Here is a 20977-nt window from a genome sequence, read left to right on the forward strand (position 1 = left end):
AGAGGGTTATCACAATGAAAGCATTTAGAATTAATTCCTACACCACCAGGGAGGCCTGGTATCACTTCGAGACCAGAAAGTTGGCAGCTAACACAAATGTAATTTGAAAAGTTTTTTGAAATTTGAAATACTGAAATTTCAAATATCCAGTTTAAGTGGTTTGCTCAAAGAACATTAAAAAGTTTCAGAAATACTTTAATTTTGAGAACATACAACACAAAGAAGGTACCATTTATAAACTCTGTTAATACTGGAGTGGTGTTAATTGTTTTCTAATACAATCACCTAGGGCCTAAACAGGTTTTTGCTGCCCCCACCCTGTTCCTGGGGGGTACAACATACTCATTTTGTAATCTAGAACACATCAGATAGGCAGCTCCCAGAGCTTTTGACTGGCTTTGTAATCTCTTCTCCTGGCAGCCAAAGGGCCAAATGCCAGTCCACTTCATTCAGCATGCCAGTTCAACTGTAGCTAAGTTTCTCTGCAGCACATACTGCAGCCAGGCAGCTTCTCTAATAGGATTGGCTGTTTACCCTTTTCTGTCCCCCTCCTCCAGACCTTAATAGTGTGTGTTCTTCCTTCTTCACTTTAAATGTACATAGTAACAGGGAGAAAAGTTGTCAATATAGAAAAAAATTGGTAAAAAATAAACTTTAATAACTAAACAGACAATACAAATCATAAATGTATATATAAACTTAAGGAAAAGCAACAAACTTGTGGATCTATGAAGGAAAAGAGGCGATAGCGAACAGACACTGTATCTGGATTAACATACAGTACAAAATTTTTCTTAAAAAATTGTGAAGTAAATAGAATATATGTGCCCTGAAAGAAGTAACTGTAAATACCTGGTATGTTTCCACAGGTCTGTTTTCCATATTTAAGTCCCAAATTTTGACTGACAAATAGTCTCTAGTCATCATATATCGACCACTATGGCTGAATTTTACATCAGAAATAGAGGAGATGATTTCAGAAAAAAAAGACCTGTTACTGGGATCTTCTGGTTCTTCAAACACTAAAGACAAGCAAAAAAAGAAAATAATTTGTATAATATCCTGGCCAGGACAAAACATTTGCTCAAGTAACATTCACAAACTTCTTAATAGTGAATTAAAAATGACAGACTAATAAGGAGCTGAAAAACACCTGTCTGGATACATGAACATAATCTCCCTGAAAATTTCTTAAGAGACTGACTTTGAACTGAGGTTGAAGATGAACTATATATAGTAAACCTGCAGAACCCTATGCTAATTTGTACAACTGGGTTCACCCAGGACTTCTGATTTTCAATTCACCAGTCAGGCTGATAGATTCTTATACCCAAATGACCTTGTACTGTCACAATAAGAGAAACACTCCTAACTATCCAAATTCAAGCATTTACACTGTCAGTGACCAGGCAAAATTTTTGATTAAAAGACATACATCAACTGTATGACTTAGCAATAATTGGCATCATGAGATAAGGATACTGCAATTCCTGTATTTTTAAACGATGTTAAAAATTAGTATTAAGTCAAGGAAATCTAAGAAGAAATCTACCTAAGAAGCTCAAATTAGGGAGAAAAGTGAATGGTGGAATGAAATGTGGAATTAGAGGCCGACACCAAGTCCCTGTAAGAAAAGAGAGCTTAAAGGTATATCCACCATTTCAACACACATGCCCACCCAAGAGTGCTCTATGTTTTTCCAGTAGAATAAACCATGATGCCTCTCAGGGGGTCAGATCAATTACCAAAGGATACAGCAGATCTGGGAACACAGGTTAGGTACTTGTAAGACTATACAAATATCGTTACCATGTCTGACTTTCAAGGTTCAAACAGAAAATATTAACTTTTGAAAGAAATATGCAACCCACTTACATTTAGAATGCCTATCACAGAGGGCAGATGCCCGCATGTCACATAACCGAATAGTCCCCTTGCTGCTGCTGTATACAAACGTGTTACAGCTGTTTGGATGGAATTCTGCAGCTGTTATCACCTCTGTCAGCTCTTCCATGTTGGCAGGCTTGATATCCACAATATCTAGACAGCATTTCATTAAGGAATTGCCACTTAGGAAAATGGACAGATTTCTTAAAATCTAAAATTAATTCACAAGACTTAAGCACAAGTATTAATTGTAAACTGCATTCTATTCCTTATGACTATAAATTCCAGGAAGATAAAAACTTTTAAAGCTTAAACAATATATATTAGAAGAAAACATGGGCAAACTGAAAATCACTTTAGAATATGAAGGTTCTTCTTCTTTGATATAAAGCTCAGAAGTATCAGAATTGATAAGCTTATCTTTCTAATTATTAAGAGAACTCAGTGAACACTCCAAACCAAACAAAAAATTCTTATGGGGTGGGGTGGGGGGAGGAAGTACACAAATGAGGGGGCCAATTATTTCACATAAAGTAAATGATTTAGAACCAAGCAAAAAAATTGGTTAAGTATGCCAAAAATCCAATAAAATACTGGAAGAAAAATGGTTGATAAAATTGGAAAAATGCTCAAGTCTATTCACACTTAAAAAATAGAAGTCACACAACAAAAAAGAACTTTCCACTGAATAAACTGGTACAGAAGAGCAGGCTTTTTTATACACTAGAGATAGAGCATGAATTACTGTAAAGTGTTGACATATTGAATGATTAACTATTTGGAAATCCAAACAGCAGTAAAAGTTGCAAACAGTTATCAAGAAATGTTAAAATACAACTTACAATCTATCTGTATACATTTCTATATCTGTATGCATATAGCTTATGTGTAGGCAAGGTATATATATGTTTATAAGTCGCAAACATACACAGGAGAATTTCAGAAGGATATTATTATCAATGAAAATGGGATCAAGACTTGTCCAACCACTATGGAAAGCCATGTGGAGGACCCTCAAATAATTAAAAATGGAACTACCATATGACCCAGCAATTCTACTCTTAGGAATCTACCCAGAGCACAAAAACATTAATTCAAAAGGAAACCTGCACTTCTCTATTTACTGAGCATTATTTACAACAGCAAGTTATAGAAACCTAACTGCCCAAGGACAGAGGAGTTAGACTAGGAAGTTATGGTACATGTACACAAAGGGGTAATCCGCATTAAAAAAAAAAAAAAAAAACAGCTATTACTCTTGCCACTTGTGACAACATGAATGGAGCTGACAGGAATTATGTCAAGTGAAGTCAGAAGAAGAAAGACAAACAGCGGGTGGGAACAAAGTGGGGAGAGGGCTCAATAGTCTATGAAGGACTATGATGTCTGGGTGGTGGGTCTGGTGACAAAACACTTGATGAGCAGCGAACCTATTCAGTGCTGCCAATCAACATTACCACAATTTACAAAGGGAATAAAAAAGACAAGTACTATTTCATGATGTTGGTTGTCTTTTTCTCCCTTACACAATATTCTACTATTAAAAAAAAATCTGTCACAGAACTCCAGTAGAGAATTCTTTTTAGTTCCAAGAATCCAAATGTTAAATCAATACATTATGCCCTTTATCAAATAGCGCTAAAGTACTCATAAACAAAGAAAAAACTATATAAAATTAGAAGACATTATAGAAAAAAGAATCAAAGAAAGTACACTAAAGAGAGACGAAAATAAATCCAGTAAGAATACAACATGCCTTATTCATCAAACACCAAACCAAATGGATACTAAAACTCCTGTCTGTAATTTCCAGATGCCAAAGATTAATCCGCAAATCATCTGCAGATAAATATGTTTCATAATCACTATTAATAGAAATTGAGTTGATGTGATATGTATGAGCATTGGCAAATATTCTTCGAGGACTGGCCTCAACCATTAGATCCATGGGCCTAAAGACTGGCACCTGTCAAAAAGACATGAGAAGCAGCCATTACAAAATGTTCACTGTTCATAACAACAGTTAGGTTCAAGATACTTAATTACTCCAGTTTTTGAGAAAATGTAAAGATGTAATATTACACAGATTTAATTTTAAAAAGCAACTGATGTTGATCTTTTAAAGTGTTGAAGTGGGAAGCAGAATAAGAACAATCAGACCTTCTTTAATGGGTAACATTACTATTAGGATTCTCAGTTGTTGCTAACTTCAGTCTTCTGCTTGAAAGCCTTGCAAAACTTTTTGTTAAAAATATAAAGTGGGGGCCCTCCCTGGTGGCACAGCAGGTTAAAGCACAGCACTAAGAAGCAAAAGCCACTTCAGCATGAGTTTGATCCGTGGCCCTGAGGTGACCCACATGCCGGCAGACTTCTCCTGACTTCTCGCCTCAGCAGTGTACTTCATCAGTCAGCCTGTTCTGCTCACCCCTGTCTCTGGTGAATTCTCTTCCCGCCCCTGCACCTCTGGCCTGTACCCATCTCTGTATACATAAATAAATAAATCTAAAAAAAAAAATAAAGGGCCCTCCCTGGTGGCGCAGCGGGTTAAAGCACAGCATTGAGAATCTAAAGCTGCTTCCGCATGAGTTCGATTCCCGCCTGCTGCTCAGGTGACCATTTGGCGAGGCAGACCTCTCCTGACCTGCCTGCTGCTCCCCTCAGCAGTGTACTTCTTAAACCTGCCTGCTCTGCTCCCCACTCTGTCTCTGTGAAGCCTCTCGCCTGTACCCCAGTTCTGTATGCACAAATAAATAAATCTTTAATCAAACAAACAAACCAACAAACAAAGTAGTTAAGCACATCTTAAAACTAGCAACAACAAATGTTGGCGAGGAGGTGGAGAAAAAGGAACTCTGGTTTCCACTGCTGGTGGGAATGCAAACTAGTACAATCACTATGGAAAACTGTCTGGAGGTTTCTCAAATTGCTAAAAATGGAGCTCCCACATAACCCAGCAACCCCACTCCTAGTTATCTACCCAAAAGACACAAAACACTGACTCAAAAAGGTACCTGTATCCCCATGTCTATTGCTGCTTTATTTACAATAGGAAAGATATGGAGTCAATCCAAATACCCAAAAAGTAGATGACTAGATTAAAAAGTTGTGGTACATTTACACAATGGGATATTTCTCAGTAATGAAAAGTGATAAACACATGCCTTTTGCAGCAACATGGATGGAGCTGGAAGGGATTATGCTTAGTGAAATAAGCCAGAAGAAAAAGAAAAACACCAGATGGTTTCACTCATAGCAGGAGCATGAAGGACCAGGGAGAAAATAATAATGAATTAACTATATACCAGAGACATTTTATGGGGGTGAGGAGAGAAGTGCGCTAGACTATGGTGATGGCGCATGGGTGTTCTGGTGATGGGAAGCCCAAGGGGATTACAATTGAAATGAAAAAAGGCACAAAATGATGTAAAAATAAACTATTATATTAAAAAAAATATAAAGTGGTTAAAACTGCCATTAGGGGGCTACGCTGGTGGCACAGAGGTCAAAGACGGTGCTGTGAAGCTCTCCCAGACTCTGCAAGCACTGACATAGAGCCCCGGCAGGCCGCGGAGCTGACCCACATGGCGCAGCGGACCTCTCCTGCCTTCCCGTAGCTCCTCTCAGTGTGTTTCAGTAGATTTGCCTGTTCTGCCTCCTCACTCCCTGGCTCTCTCTGGTGAATCTTATTACCAACCTCCCCCTCCCAATTCTAGCCTGCACCCCAGTTCTTGTATTCATAAATAAATGAATCTTTAAAAAAAGAAATCCAAAAAAGCAGGCTTATTAAAAAAGGGAGAGGAGGGCCATCCCTGGTGGCGCAGCGGGTTAAAGCACTGCACTGAGAAACTAAAGCCACTTCTGCATGAGTTCAATCCCCGCCTGCCCTGGAGGTGACCACATGGCGTGGCAGACCTCTCCTGACCCGCCCGCTGCTCCCCTCAGCAGTGTACTTAGTCGATCTGCCTGTTCTGCTCCCCGCTCTGTCTCTGGTGAACCCTCTCACCCTCCGCATCTCTGGCCTATACCCCAGTTCTGTACGAATAAATAAAAATCTTTAAAAAAAAAAAAAAAAAAGGGAGAGGAAAATAAAGGACTTTCGCACCATTCCAAGCAGGCATCCTTGGGAGAGCAGCCTCTGTTGCTTTGCAAAGGGAGATGATTGGCGAGGAGAAACACCTGCATAGTCACAGGTAAGCAGAAAAACTGCCCCCTTGACATATTTTTTACTACACTAGAAAATCTGGTCTATTTCTCTGGTCTTCAAAGAAAATTAATTTTAAATCTTAATCCTGTTAAGAGCACATTCCAACCAAAAGGTGTGGCACAATACGCAGTCCCGTGGAGTCTAGTGTACTGCCAGAGACCTTTCTGAGGGGAAGATTATATTATTCAGAGAACATACTATCCACTAAAGTTAGAAGGACTTTTTCTTATGTACTTACTCGTAGTGTGGTAACTGTAGTAGGATCTCTGTACCTTCCATCTTCCTCTTTCAAGTTATACCCTTCTGGTCTTTTGTCCCTTTCACTAATTTTCCATAATTTTATTGTTTTATCTGGGGAGAAAAATGAAGAAAATCCAAAAAAAAAAAAAAAAAAATTTGACAGGAAAACATTTTAAAACATGTCATTTCATATCTCACCTAAGATTTCGAAGAATAAAGTCTCTTACAAATTTCTTATTACCAGGTAAATAAAAACACACATAGAAATACACTAGATATATTTCTATGTAAAGTAAATGTTATTCTGCAAACGAATGCAGAGTTAACATTTAATGAAGCTCCTAATTCCATCTGATATTAAAATCAAGTTACAACCAAGTCCTCAGCCTTTAAAGTCACACACAGATATGCTCACATAACATACATACATTCATACACACACATATGAGTCAGTTAGCATTTTATTTTTAAAAGAGAACACAGTGAAGATAGCTTATTTAGAATAAAAATACGAGGAATATCGTTCTTTCTTGGTCCCAACACTTTCTAGCAGAATCCACAAAATTTTAGACCTGGCTATCTTTGTTTAAATCTTTTTGCCCATTGCATTACGAATTCCTAAGTATGTTGCATGGCCTAAAAAAAAACCAGACCAATTAAAAGCATACATCTCCAAGTCCTTCATGACAAAATTTCCTAGAATTTTTTTAAAAACAAACTTCTACAATTAAGTTTGGAGCTCTAGAAAAGTTACAAAGTTAATGCTTCTATAAACCCACAGTTTAATGTCAGCATCTTAATGCAACCAGGGTGCATATGTTAAAACTAAGAAATGGGCATGGTACATACATTCCCATTAGCTAAATTCCAGATTTACTCAGATTTCCCCAGTTTCTCCGTGAATGTCCCTTTCTATTCTAGGATTCAAGAAAGCACTGCATTTAGTTGTCAAGTATCCTCACACTCGAAGTCTGTGACTTTTCTACTAGTAATGTCAACTTTTGTCAGTTTACACCTGCCAGTTTTCTCCACTTGTCTACAGTGGAGAAAAAGTATACTTGCCTCAGTATACTTTGGTAAGTGGGTCACCTGGCTCAGTCCATACTTTATGGGAGAATTAAATCACACAACCCTCCCTCCCGCCACTGTTAGGGAGGAGTGTCCATCCTGGAATTGTCCTGTAAGAAACATTACTTCACTTACTTAAGCAATCAACCATTTATCTACAACTTTGTGGACTCAGGCAATTTATACTGTTATAATCCTTGAATCTGTCACATGAATTGCATTCATCAAGTTATCACATTCTTAATGAGCTGTCATAAGCAAAAAGTATGACAGGTTTTTCAATAGTATTGAAAGTTCTAAGGAGTGACTGCAGGGATCCTCAGGCTTGTCACCTCTCTCTCTGCCTAGTGGAAAGGGGCACCACAGCTGCCTGTGAATCCACTGTGTAAGCAGTGAGCATGGACAGAGGGAATCAGCGAACACTGTAATCTAGTATTTCATCTCAACCCTATGTAATCTTGTTAAGAATTTCTTAAAGGAAGCTGAAAGTTTTCTGTATGTTATTTTATATATAGTTAGTCTATATAATTATAAACACACAAAGCAATTGCATATTTTATTTGTGTTAAAATCAATACTATATGTGAGTCACACCTAAAATCCTGTATTTTTGGAGATGTAAAGATCTGTTCTAAAAGTATCACCTAAGATGACAACCTCCCCCGTCAGCCCTTGAACCTGTGCCCTTTTCAAATCCATGATCTTTATTAAAGATTCAGATCCAGATAAATATCTTTATGCTTTACTGTGTCAACTAATGGCATATGGGGAATGTCATTTCCACAATAGGGCAGGCAACGAGGCTTAAACTGGATGAAGTGGAACTTAACAGTTTCTACCACATCACCCTAAAGTAGTATCTTTACACTAAGTTTTTACTATGAGTTTATATTCTGTAAATGATTAAAAAAAGAAAAAGAAAAGGTCAGATCTTGTCAATGATGCACACCTGAAATATAACTTGTTTGACCATACCATTTTTAAAAAATAGTAAGGTCAAGGTGCCAAAATTTTATTTTATTAAAAAGAGGATGAGGAAATATGAGCGGGTCCCCTAACTCTTATGCCATTCTAAAAATATTTTTAAGGGCTCACCCTAGTGGCACAAGAGGTTAAAGAACCGCATTATGAAGCTCTCCAAAGCCACTGCAGGAGTTCAATCTCCCACCAGGGAGCTGACCCACCTGGCGCAGCAGACCTCTCCTGACCCACCCGCTGCTCCCCTCAGAAGTGCACTTAGACGATCTGTCTGTTCTGGTCCCTACTCTGTCTCTAGTGAATCTTCTCACCCACCACACTTCTGGCCTGTACCCCAGTTCTGCAAGCATAAATAAATAAATCTTTAAAAACAGATCTTTTTAATCTAAACTTTACAGTCTGGCTACCCAGAACCAGTACCTGTCAATCACTCTAGATGACTCTTTAGATCAAGCACCCAAAACAACACCAAGTCACCAGCCATATGAAAAAAATATGAGGGAGAAGGAGAGGAAGAAGGTGGAACAGAGGGAAAGAAGAGGAGGGGGGAGAAGGAGGGAAAGAAGAACTACCCAATTCTTAACCTGTTATAAAGGACTTTAAATTCTGGTAACTCTAACTCTCACTTAATAACTGGTGGCACAAGGGGTTAAATCTCAGCATTATGAAGCTCTCTGCAGCCACTGCAGCATGATTAGGGATTATGAAAAATACAAAACAAAACAAACCCCCCTACAAATATTTTAAAATATTTTTCAATTTTGGGGCATCCCTGAGCTCAGGGGTTAAACTAGCTCTATCAAGCTAATACCAGCAACTGCAACATGAGTTTGATCCCCAGCCAGGGAGCTGACCCACATGACTTAGCAATCTCTCCTGTTTAGCCCGCTGCTCCCCTCAGCAGTGTATTTCAGTACATCTGCATCCTGTTCTGCTCTCCACTCTAGTGAATCTTTTCACCCCCTGCACCCTTGGCCTATATCCCAGTTCTTCTATGTAAAAAGAAATAAAATCTTTAAAAAAAAAAAAAACAAAAAAACACACCTTTCAGTTATGATAACTGTTGGGAAGAAAGAAGTATTCCAATTCAAGTTTGTGTCCTTAGTGGGCATGGGTCAAGAAAGAATAGTGCTCTCCTACAAAAGTATCTGTAAGTGGAGATCATCCTTTGAAATATTTAGTATTTATACTTTGAAATTGTCATTGTAGAGTTTGGGAACACTTAAAGGGGAGCAGAGGATTAATATTCATTGAGCACTTAACCTGTACCCTAAGAGTTACAGCATTTTCCACTTTTAACAACACTATAATTTTAGTCACCAGTTAGTTTGTGGATGAGGAAATTTCAACTCAGTAACCTGCCCAAGACTACTAAGCCCCCAACATGGCAGAAACAGAATCTAACCGTAATCCACTGCTGTCGCTACAAACTATTTTGTGCATTAAAAGATAAATGAAACCTGAGAATCTCGTTGATACTGAAAGAGAATTAAAAAAAGACAGGGAATTTATCTTCTCTCTGAGGAGGAAATATTTCCAAATGCTTATTTGCAGAGATCTTTTAACTAACATTCCTCTTTGGAAAAGGAATCTACTGACCAGGAGTTATCTACAGAGTGGACATAATGAAAAGAAAAACATATAACACTTACCATTGGTAGACAATAAAAACTGAGCAGCATTTTTCTGGGGTAACCACCTAATTTTGTTGATCTTTTCTTCTATTTCTAAACTTTTCAAGTAGTCAAACTCTGGTTCATGGCTCTGAAAGGTGCTGTAAACATTATATTCTCCTCTGCTATGAGACTGGATTTTGTTCTAAAATGGAAACAAAAAAAATTTGGACCATTGTTGAAAAATATTTCAAAATAATCAAATATGTAATTAATTTTCAACAGACCTTACAAATTTTGGCTAATTGATCATCTACATCTTGTACACAATTATTGAGATCTTCCTCAACTTAAAACAGGGTTGTTAAACTCCCATCGCACCTAAAATGTTTTAAGTCAAAATGCATCTGAAATTCCTGACCTACTTAACCTAGATTACCTTAAACATGCCTGCAGTTGGGTAACAAGCCCTAACACAAAGCCTAGCTTGTAAGTGCTGAACAGTACATGTAATTTACTGAATGCTGTACTGTAAGTGAAAAGCAGTCGGCTGCATGTCGGCTGTGGCTGCGTGGCTGACTGTCAAGCTGCGGCTGGCTGCCACTGCCCAGCATTACTCAAAAGTGTTGTACTGCTCATCAGTAGCCCAGGGGAAAAAAATCAACATTCAAAATAAAACTTCCACTACATATGTATCACATCTGCATCATCATAAAATTAAAAAACCTTTAAGAATTGTCTATTGCTTTAAAGAAAAACATTAAGAGAAAGAAATAAAGCTTAATTAAAAGGAAAACTTAAAAAAAAAAAAAACCCTAGTAAATCAAACTCAGAAGGAAAGTAAGATTAAAACAAGGATCAATTTAATTATTAACTTCTCATTACACAGTAAATAGTTAATTCTGAAAAAAATCTGGGCATCCATAATATGGAAGCTTATCTGAAAAGCAAAGATTAAATGAGAAAAGCTTGTCAGAAACATATGGCTGAGGCACACCTTTCTCTGCATACTTCAGAGTCAATGCTCAGGCAGTTACTTACTATGATATAATGTTTTCCTTCACCCCATTGCCTACTTTAGGTCCTTACTGCTAGCAACTCTTTTAAGAGAAGAGTGGCCCAAAATGTAAAGACTATCCCAAGATTACTGTTATACAGAGACCTATTACTGATTATTGTCCACATTCAGCAATACCAGCAAACTTTATCCCACAAATACACCAATAACTTGCTTACCCTTCAATTAGGGCTTCTTATGACCCTAGCATGATTCATTTTCATTTTAATACAACTTAAGTCACTAGCTAAAGTTACTAATTGTGAACTTTCATAATCATGTTCAAAATTTCATCTTTTAACCTTAGCATATGATTAATAATCTTCCCATCAAAAAATTTAAAAGATCTAGTTCAAAAAATAACCTATGGAAAAATAGTTTAAATGAAAGGTATTACTGATAATCAACTATCTTGAGTAAAAGGAAACTGTCAAGTGAAATGTTTAAGAGCACATGGTAGTAAGCATAGCCCATTAACGAACATTCTTTTCCTATCAAAAGAAAACCATACTGAATCATCATCTTGAAAGCATGTCCCATCCTCCTTGATTATCTGGATTGATTCTTTATAGAATCATAAAAATTATAACTACACTTGGAACCTCTGGTAGCAGAATGAATTACTACTGGATGGATTTACCAACATTATGAACGAAGAGCATACTGCAAAAGGAGTCCACACTGGGGATACATATAAAGAATTAAAATGAAACTTAGACCCTTAGTCTCAGTAACATACCCTTATAGGTAATTAGATGACTTAATCCAATAAATATACACACAGTAAGCATCTCTTTAGAATTCCATCAATTGTCACCCTAAAATTACTTAATCCAAAGGTTTGTCATTATTCTCTCCAAGAAAATCACAAAAACAGCAATTCAATTTTTAATATGAAAGCTACATTTTAAACTTAAGAGGCTACATACAATAGTATGTATGTTAAGCCCTAGAGGGATAGACAGACTTAATAACCCAATCTCTACCTTCATGAAATTTGTATATGCGAAACTTTAGTCAAAATAAAAATTGATTTAAGGTCTGTGTAATTCAGGTAAAGGGTGAGCATACATTATTCAATATGCAAAAACTAGGTCTCTATGGGTTCTTACTATATTTGATGACATGTAAAGAGAAGCATAGCATTATATTTTCCAAAACTGAAAAACATTCTAAACTCAAGAATAACTACATGGATCTAATCATGAGCTATATGTGATTCAGAAACATCACAGAAGTGTTTGGCAGCCCCAATGGATTTCAAAAGCACTGTTTCTAAAAATTATATCTAAAAAATGTTAAAGATGGCAGGCTGGGCTCATGTATTCACACCCACTTTCCACTGAAACACACAAATAGACAAGAACAGTAACAGCTGACGTGATAGCAACAGAAACAAATACAGACCACTGAACAAGATGCATGACAAAGTAGACTGCATAGAGCTGGACTCTTTAGCAGTGGGACTTACACTAAAACCTGGGGAGAGTGTGACAGGGCCCTTTCTGGTGGTGCAATGGATGAAAACACAGCACTATGAAGCTACCACAACTACTGCAACATGAGTTCAATCCCCAGCCAGGGAGGTGACCCATAAGGTGCAGCAGACCTCTCCTGTCTCACCCACTGCTGCCCTCAGCAGTATACTTCATCCATCTATTTGCCTGTTCTGCTCCCCACTCTGTCTGTGGTGAATCCTCTCACTTCCCACACCTCTGGCCTGTACCCCAGTTCTGTATGAATAAACTAAAAAAAAAAAAAAAGTATTTTAAAGTATATAAGCTTCAAGTATATAAATTTGAAGGTGTATATTAGAGTTTATATCATTATCCTGGTATTTTAATTTAAAAAAATATTTATTTACTCATGTATACAACAGAACTTGGGTACAGGACAGAGGTGCAGGGGGCAGTGGGTGAGACAAGGAGAGGGCTGTGGCACCATGTGAATCACCTCCCTGGCCAGGGATCAAACTGCTGGAGCAGCTACAGCTAGCTTCCTAGTGCTGTGCTTTAACTCACTGCCACTGGGAAGGGCCCTGAAGGATGATGTGATAAGACTCTTTTGTCTCCAGAAACTGATTTAGTAATCTTGGGGCATAGTCTAGGAACTTACATTTTAAAAGCATGCTCCAAATGAGTTTAATATTTTATCTTCTGAAGAGTAAGCTTAAGGTATGAAGGGAAGACAAGGAAGCTTAGAAAAGGAACCTTATTTTATAGTACTCTGATTTAGTGTTTCTTCAAACTTCCCGTGTACTGTTACTACAATGGTCTTCACAATCAGCATGTAGCTCTTATCTACTTATTTCCAATACAGAAAAAAAAAAAGCTTTTCCCACATGAATGTCCATCAAGATTCTTCAGTTTCTTCTTCTGGCTAGATATGTCTCAAACGCTATTAACTATCCTCATGGACATTTCTAAATTTGCTCTCCTGAATGGTACACAGCCTACTAGTACCATGTTATGTACACATCATCATAACACTGCCGCATCATCCTAAAAACCAAAGGTTCTATTCCTTCACTTAAACATCAAACTAAATTAATTCAATTTCATATAAATGTATAAATGAAATGGAATTCTTTAAACCAGTTATTGATTTTCAGTCCCATTGTAGCCTTCCTACCACTTAGAAAGACAACACATAATCATATCAATAATATGATCATCATTTATATTTTTCATGCGTTTTAAATCTTCTGTATTGTCAAAGATTTTTAAGAATTTCACATTAAGAACAAAGACAAACGAAAAAGCAAAGAATCCTAGAAAGTTACCAGTAGTCCTGGAAAACAAAAACCACTATCATCTATTCTAACAGCCACTTAGAATCTTGCAAGAAAACTTGCGTTGCTATTTTCACTAATGAAAAAAAATATATCCCACCACCTATCTGTCAAAAAACTATTCTATGAAAGCTAAGAAAATTAGTAAAATAGGTCACCTATTTCAGGTCATGCTAGGAAGAACACTGTGTAAAATACCAAATTTTAGACTCTTCCTGAATAGATGATGGGTGTGCCTTGGGCAATCCATTTTGACCTTTATCTCAATTTCCCTAATGCCCTGCTTCTACCAGAGATTGTCTAAACAGAAAACTATTCAGATATGTTAGCTGTAAAAATACTATTAAAAAATAGCCCCCTCCTCCCCAAAATTTATAGGATCACCACGCAGAAATATTGGATCTGAATGAAGATTCTACATAGCTACTCAGTATACTCTTATTTTGATTACAGCACAGATGGACAGGCAGCACATGCTGCTTTAGAAGATTAAAGTGAGAAAGGAAAAGTAGGTTAAAACTGCTACTATATGACCTTTACCTAAGGGTCCAAAAAAAGCTAATCACTATAAACTTTAATATGTGAACTGCCTGAGATTTATATAAAATTTAGGAAAATATCCTTTCAAAAAATTCTCTTCTGCTTTCCAAATTCTAACACTATTATATACTGTGACAAAGATGTGAATGTACAACATCTAATTCAGAATGTCAGGTACTGAAATAAAGCTGTCTTTCTAGATGTAAGATATACACATTTATAATCGACAGTGTAGACAATGATTTTCTGAAGAGTAAAGAGAGCCAATGTTAGAAGCTCCATTTTAAGGAGTTTAAAAATAAGGAAAATAAATTAGGGTGAAACACATCAAATTATTAACAAGATCAAGGTTCAGGGGAGAAATGTCAACTATTACTATCACTGATATTTAATCTACCACACAGAACTATAGTACTGATATTTATAAATATTTACATGCTATTAGCCTGAGATTCTATATAATGCACCTGTCTTGAATTTTTAAATATAGTTAAAGAATGCTATATGAGGCCCTCAATGGTGGTGCAGCAGGTTAAAGCACAGCACTAAGAAGCTAACGCCTCCTACACATAAGTTCGATCCCCCCCTGCTCTGGAGGTGACCACATGGTGCCACAGACCTCTCCTGACCCGCCTGCTGTTCCCCTCAGCAGTGTACTTCGTTGATCTGCCTGTTCTGCTCCCCACTCTGTCTCTGGTGAAGCCTCTCACCTTCCATGAGCCTCTGGCCTGTACCCCAGTTCTGTATGAATAAATAAATCTTTTTTTTAAAAAAAGCTATACAAAAGATTTCCTTTCTTCCTATCAGTAATGGCCCTACGCAAACTATCATTTTGCTAATTTCTTGTAAGATAGTGGATTTCAATATTAGTCCTTAAGAATTTCAGAAGAGAATCACAGGAAATGATTATTCTTTAACTTTTTGGTCTTATTTCAGTAACTTCCCAAGTTAGACCTTCAATTCCAATTTAGACAACCTTTAGAAAAACACTATTTCTTTGGCTACGTTTATCAAGCCTAGCTTAGCGAACATGCCCGTTAAATAAGTAATTTTCTCAGATTTGATTCTGACTTAAAAACCAACACCTACAGAAGTGAAAAAAAAAAAAAAACCTCATTCTTAAGGAAAATATTTCTAAGTTAGCTTTGGATTGACAACAACCATGCATTTGTTATTAAGATGGACTTGCTTAGTAAGCAAAACTAATTTTAACCGTTCTTCTTCAATTATCTTTCTCTAAAACAAAAGCAAGGTGTACAGTGTTATTAACTTTCAGCAAAGAGTACATTCAAAGGCAGAACATTCCTATGAGAAAATTAGCTCAAAATTCTGAATAACAAAATCAGCATTTTGGTTTCTTAACATGAAAAGCCTGAGTGAACATTGAAAAGATGATTATTTCAAAAGTTCTGGGTTCTGTCAGTTCTGCCACTGAGTAATCAAGTTATCTTCATGTCTGACTCTCATTTGTAAATAACAGGAAATTCTAAGATTCTATTTCAACTCCAAATATTTCAAGATTTTTATGGTCAGGTTTTTGACTGCTTGATAACAGGAACAGAAAAACTGATTTTTGCCCCTCCCCCGCAAGAACATTTTTTTGGTCAAGGAAAACTTGAGCCTTAATTTTCATATTTTCTTCTAACCAAAAAATAAAAGGAGACATACTTAGTGTTTGTGCACCTTCTAATCAGACACTTAATCATTTCTTTTAAAATTAAATTACCTACCTCACTGGGGTGCTGTGAGGATTAATTCATTAGTGTTTGTAAAGCACTTTGAGATCCTCAGGTCAAAGGCGCTATAGAAGTGCAAAGTAGTAGTATTATTACTAGATTCTTTGCTTATTTAAGGAATTTCACAATCCTTTAAAACCTAACTGTTATGATTTAGACAACTATTTGTAAAGTCCTGCAACCTGTCCACATTACTTTTAAATCTTTTCAAATATATTATAGATAGACAGGGGCAAAATAGTTCAAAACAAATTATTTTTAAAATGATTTAACTTTGAATTCTAAGTAGAGGGAGAGAGTAAAGGAAAATCTAATGTGGTACAAGTTTAGCATTTAATGAGAAATTTGCCAACTGGATTTAGAAGTGTGCCTAAGATATACCCAAAACAAAAGGAAAATCGTTTTAATCAGACTCTACAATGAGAAATTCCCCTTTTCAAAGAGAAAACAATTTTCAAATCAACTCCACTTTAAAATGAGTACAGAGCTCATCCATTACAGTAGACACATACATGCAATTAATATTTAATAATCCTTGTATTTAAATTTCAACAGTATTATTAGTAACTCAGATGCTTTTTCTTTAAACAAGCTTCTTACCCCCAAATTACACAAGGCAAAGTAAGCATTGAGAAGAGGTAAAAGCAATTTTATTGTATGGGCTTTTAAAAGGGCTGGGGTCAGAGGGAGGGTAAGACAGAAAAGACCCAGTCTTCAAAATCAGTCAAAATCTTGTAGTAAGTTATTCTACACTTCCCATCCCTTTCTCTAGCCAAATCTTTGTCTAATCAAAGCTGTATGTTTTTAAAGAAAACAACACGCACATACACAATGCACATACACACAAAACTAGAAAAAACGGAGCTATCTAAACATTGGACACACTTCTAAAAAAAGAGAGCATCCAGATTCTCCAATGCAACACAAGCTCCAGTCTCAGGAGCAAGCTGAAGTCTAGGCATTTAACACTTACCTCCTGCTCCTGTTGAAAGATGACAACTCTACCACCTTTATCGCCAGTTGCTAGTAATTCTCCAGAATGATTAAATTCTACTGTAGAAATTATATCTGCTGTATAATTGAAACAAACAAAAAAACACATTAGTTTCTTTCACAAGAGTTTCAGAACTTAGCACATTTTCCCCAACATAGTCCAAGTCTATATATCTATATGCCTGTGGTGAAAAATAAATGGTTCACCAAAATAAATTAATAATTCCTCTCTAGAATAAAATGAATTATTTACTAAACAGGAAAACACCAATACTTTACTAAGCATGTAAATGTAATGAAATCAACAATTTATGAAACATTCTATGATAGCAGCACTGATTTTATTCTTACTAATATTTTTTCTTATAAGCCTTTAATGAGCTTTATTTATGCAAACCCAAAGATGGTCTATAAAATTAAGGCTGACAGAATAAAATGGAGGGAAACTTTAAATGTAAAAATAATTTCAGGTGGAATTCTAACAGTCAGAAATAATGATCTCTCAAACTGAAGCTTGTGCAAAGAGCACACTTATGCCAGAAATGCTTTGTGTTTTACCTTTTGATAGGAAAAGCTATTTCTGTAGCTCTCAGACACAGGGGCTGTTAGAATCATTCACTTTAAACCTAAAGTTAATACTGACCTCACAGTCCAAGTTCAAATAAAATTATCACTTTCCCCCTTGTTTTTTGACATCAAAGTCACTTTCCTAAGGAAAAAAATCTAAGTTACATACTTGGGGGTTAATAATAATATCATTACACTGCATACAATTCAAGACTGACAAGTCCTTCCTCATAAAGAATTAATAAATAACTTGGCCCAGACAGCTCACCAAGGAAAAAGTAACTTGAGAGTTTTAATGAGTACACATGTAACACAATGATAGAGGATTGATAATCTTGAACTACTCTGTATCTACAAACATTACTTAGTATTTAGAAATCATTCATTCTATTAGGTGCTTTGTTCTGAACTGACTTCTGTGGTGAAGACTAAAGTATTAGAAAAACACATAGTAGGCCCTGGACTGAAAGTTTTAGAGAATTAAGTAGGAGATGGCAACAAAGATGTAATATATGGAGTCACAATTTATTTGTAGGTTAGGTTCTAAAATAAGGAAATAAGACAAAAATCATTCACAATAAAAATTAACTTTAAACCCCTCCAACACGCATCACTTTGGAGACATCAATTCCTTCTCTTGTAAGTTCACCCCACACAATGATTTTTACAACACCAATAGTGTGTAATTTCTATGTAACACGGCAAATAAACCACACTGGAAAATCTGGGATGGCTGGTTTGGTGATAGGGACTCCTTACATAAATTTTTCTTTGAAGACATACTTAAGAATAAAATAATAAAGCTGGTGGCCCAATGGCTCAAACTGAAGATAGTACTAAATAAAATCACTAAATAAAATCACTGAACTTTTTATGTGCAGGGTAGGAGAAAGGAAAAAGAGCATTTAGTGGTGATGGGAGAGGGGAGTGGAATGCAGGAAGAGGGCATGTAATAATTTATTTTAAGATGCAACAATAAGACATTTCTCCTTACAGTGTTATTTCTAAACCTATCCCAGGAAAGGTTTTTATGATTAGGATTCCAGAATAAAGTAGTATGATTTGGTTTGGTATTGAACTAGCATTATAGTGAGGGTTCAAAACATTAAGAGGCATATTTGAGAAAAGCTGAAAAATCTTGTAAATGACAGGCCTAATCATGGTGACACAGAAGGTCAGTAAATGACTAAAACAAAGATGTACACTGTAAAAGGCAACTTGCTTTAAATTGTTAAGGGAGAAATACTGCATAAGAGGCATATAATTGTCTCAATCTGCAGACCTGAAGACACTGGTGCTTGTTACTATTTTGCCAAAAGCCAATGATGCAAGACCACTTTATAAGTAACCATACAAACCAATGCTAGGTAAATAGTGAATAAGAATTTTATTTAAAGAAGTGGAAGTAAACAAGGTATACTTGCTGATTTTTATACTACATGATTTCTGGATATTAGGCCATCTGTACTAGTGTGGTAATTATCATGTACTGAAGAACCATTGTAGCCATGTATTCTTAGTGGCAGCATACAGAACAGTCTAGATCTGTTTGCAAAGCCCGTGAATTTTGGACTTTTACACAGGACAATGGGTAAAATAAAACAATTAATTATATAAACACACATGCACACAAAAACATATACATGATCTGCCTCAAGGAGGGGCAAGCTGAAATATTTCATTCCCATTCCTGTACACTGGCTTTAACACAAACTATTAATGAGAGCTAAAAATACTCAAGAACACTTTACTTTTGCAATTAATTTAATTATAAGGTGCTTTTTAAAGGCAAAAACATTAACCACACCATCAGAGTCCTGACACTGAACTCAGGCAAGTCTTGAATGAGTATAACCTATCAACTAGGTCATGACCTTGCAAACCAACAAACCTTCCTTCCTCTTTATTTTTTTTTTTTAATTTTTAAAAAAGATTTATTTATTGGTTCATACAGAACTGGGGTACAGGCCAGAGGTTCAGGGGCGGCGAGAAGCTTCACCAGACAGAGTTGGGAGCAGAACAGGCAGATCGACAAAGTACACTGCTGAGGGGAGCAGCGGGCGGGTCAGGAGAGGTCTGCCACACCATGTGGCCACCTCTGGGGTGGGCAGGGATCAAACTCATGCTGAAGTGGCTTTAGCTTCTTAGTGCTGTGCTTTAACCTGCTGTGCCATCTGGGAGGGCCACAATGCTTTCTTTTGCGGATTGAAATGTAGTTGATGGTGGTAGTTAGAATAAGAACATTAAGTTTAACTGATCTGTCTGTACTAGGAATACTCCAGTCACATAACTTGCTCCATTTCTTATGTGCTATAACAAATAGAATAGGATACAATCAAACAGTCAGAAGATGTCTACACCACTTTCATCAAGGAAGAAATTCACAGTAAATAATAATTATAATATAAAGCAAGCAATTTATTAATTCTGACATTCTCTATAGTTCTGGCATTCTCTAAATATTTCAGCTCTTGCACCATGAGGGGTTTTCTGGGGTACTCAATGGCTTATAATTTCATTTGATCAGTCTGATTAACATATACAATTTGAAAGAAAAAAGCAATATAAATACAGTTATATTACCTCTGAAATAGAAAAAGATGAGTATATTTCAAATATTCAATAATTTGGAACTATAAAGGTAAATAGTAGTATACAGGTTGGAAAACCATGGCCTACTAACCTGTTTTTATAATATCAATAATGTTTTATTGAACCTGGCCCATTTGTTTATATTTGTATTTAGCTGCTTTCACTCAATAACAGAGTTGAATAATTGAGACAGATGGAAAATACAGTAGGGCAGCTGACTACACAGGCCCCCTATAGAGAGTATTTGTTAATCTCTGCTCTAGTGTATTTATATAATAGAACATTAACAGAACTGCAATCTCACTGATAATTTAGGAAAAACCAAAGCACCCAGAATTTATGAGCAGAGTACAGAAAGAAAGCTTGAAAAATCTAGCAAGGGACCACTTAGAATTTGTTTGAATAGTGATCTGACCATAAGACCTAAAAAAGAACCACTAGAAAGCTTATACGGGTTCAAAATAGGGATCCCATCAGCAGGAAGAGAGAAATTTCATAATTAATGAGGCATCAGGTGAAGTCCTCAGAAGTGTGTGAATTATTGGGTCCACATCAGCATTAAAGACTAATAAAGCTTAAAAAAAAGTAAACTTTGAGGCCCTCCCTGGTGGCACAACAGGCTAGAACGCAGCACTGCAAGCTAGCTGCAAACGCTTCAGTGCAGGTCCGCTCCCCTGCCCAGGAAGTGACCACATGCTGTCTCACCTGCTG

At 36.5% G+C, this 20977-nt stretch overlaps 1 protein-coding gene across 2 annotated transcripts in view; it reads right to left on the bottom strand.

The window, feature by feature from the left end:
• Window positions 1-20977, bottom strand: part of PPP2R2A (protein phosphatase 2, regulatory subunit B, alpha) — a 63563-nt gene that overhangs the window by 4888 nt on the left and 37698 nt on the right. Inside the window, exons 3-8 of one of the 2 annotated variants that reach the window (XM_004685381.2) lie at window positions 17088-17185; window positions 10030-10195; window positions 6330-6442; window positions 3676-3853; window positions 1876-2040; window positions 853-1022 (exon numbers count right to left, since the gene is read on the bottom strand). In XM_004685381.2, the coding sequence (XP_004685438.1) occupies window positions 853-1022; window positions 1876-2040; window positions 3676-3853; window positions 6330-6442; window positions 10030-10195; window positions 17088-17185 (890 nt within the window). The remainder of the gene's footprint in view (window positions 1-852; window positions 1023-1875; window positions 2041-3675; window positions 3854-6329; window positions 6443-10029; window positions 10196-17087; window positions 17186-20977) is intronic. The other variant, XM_012726932.1, reaches the window with a different exon arrangement.

This window comes from Condylura cristata, unplaced genomic scaffold, assembly GCF_000260355.1.
Source record: "Condylura cristata isolate star-nosed mole 26May11 unplaced genomic scaffold, ConCri1.0 scaffold00018, whole genome shotgun sequence".
Taxonomy (NCBI): Eukaryota; Metazoa; Chordata; class Mammalia; order Eulipotyphla; family Talpidae; genus Condylura; species Condylura cristata.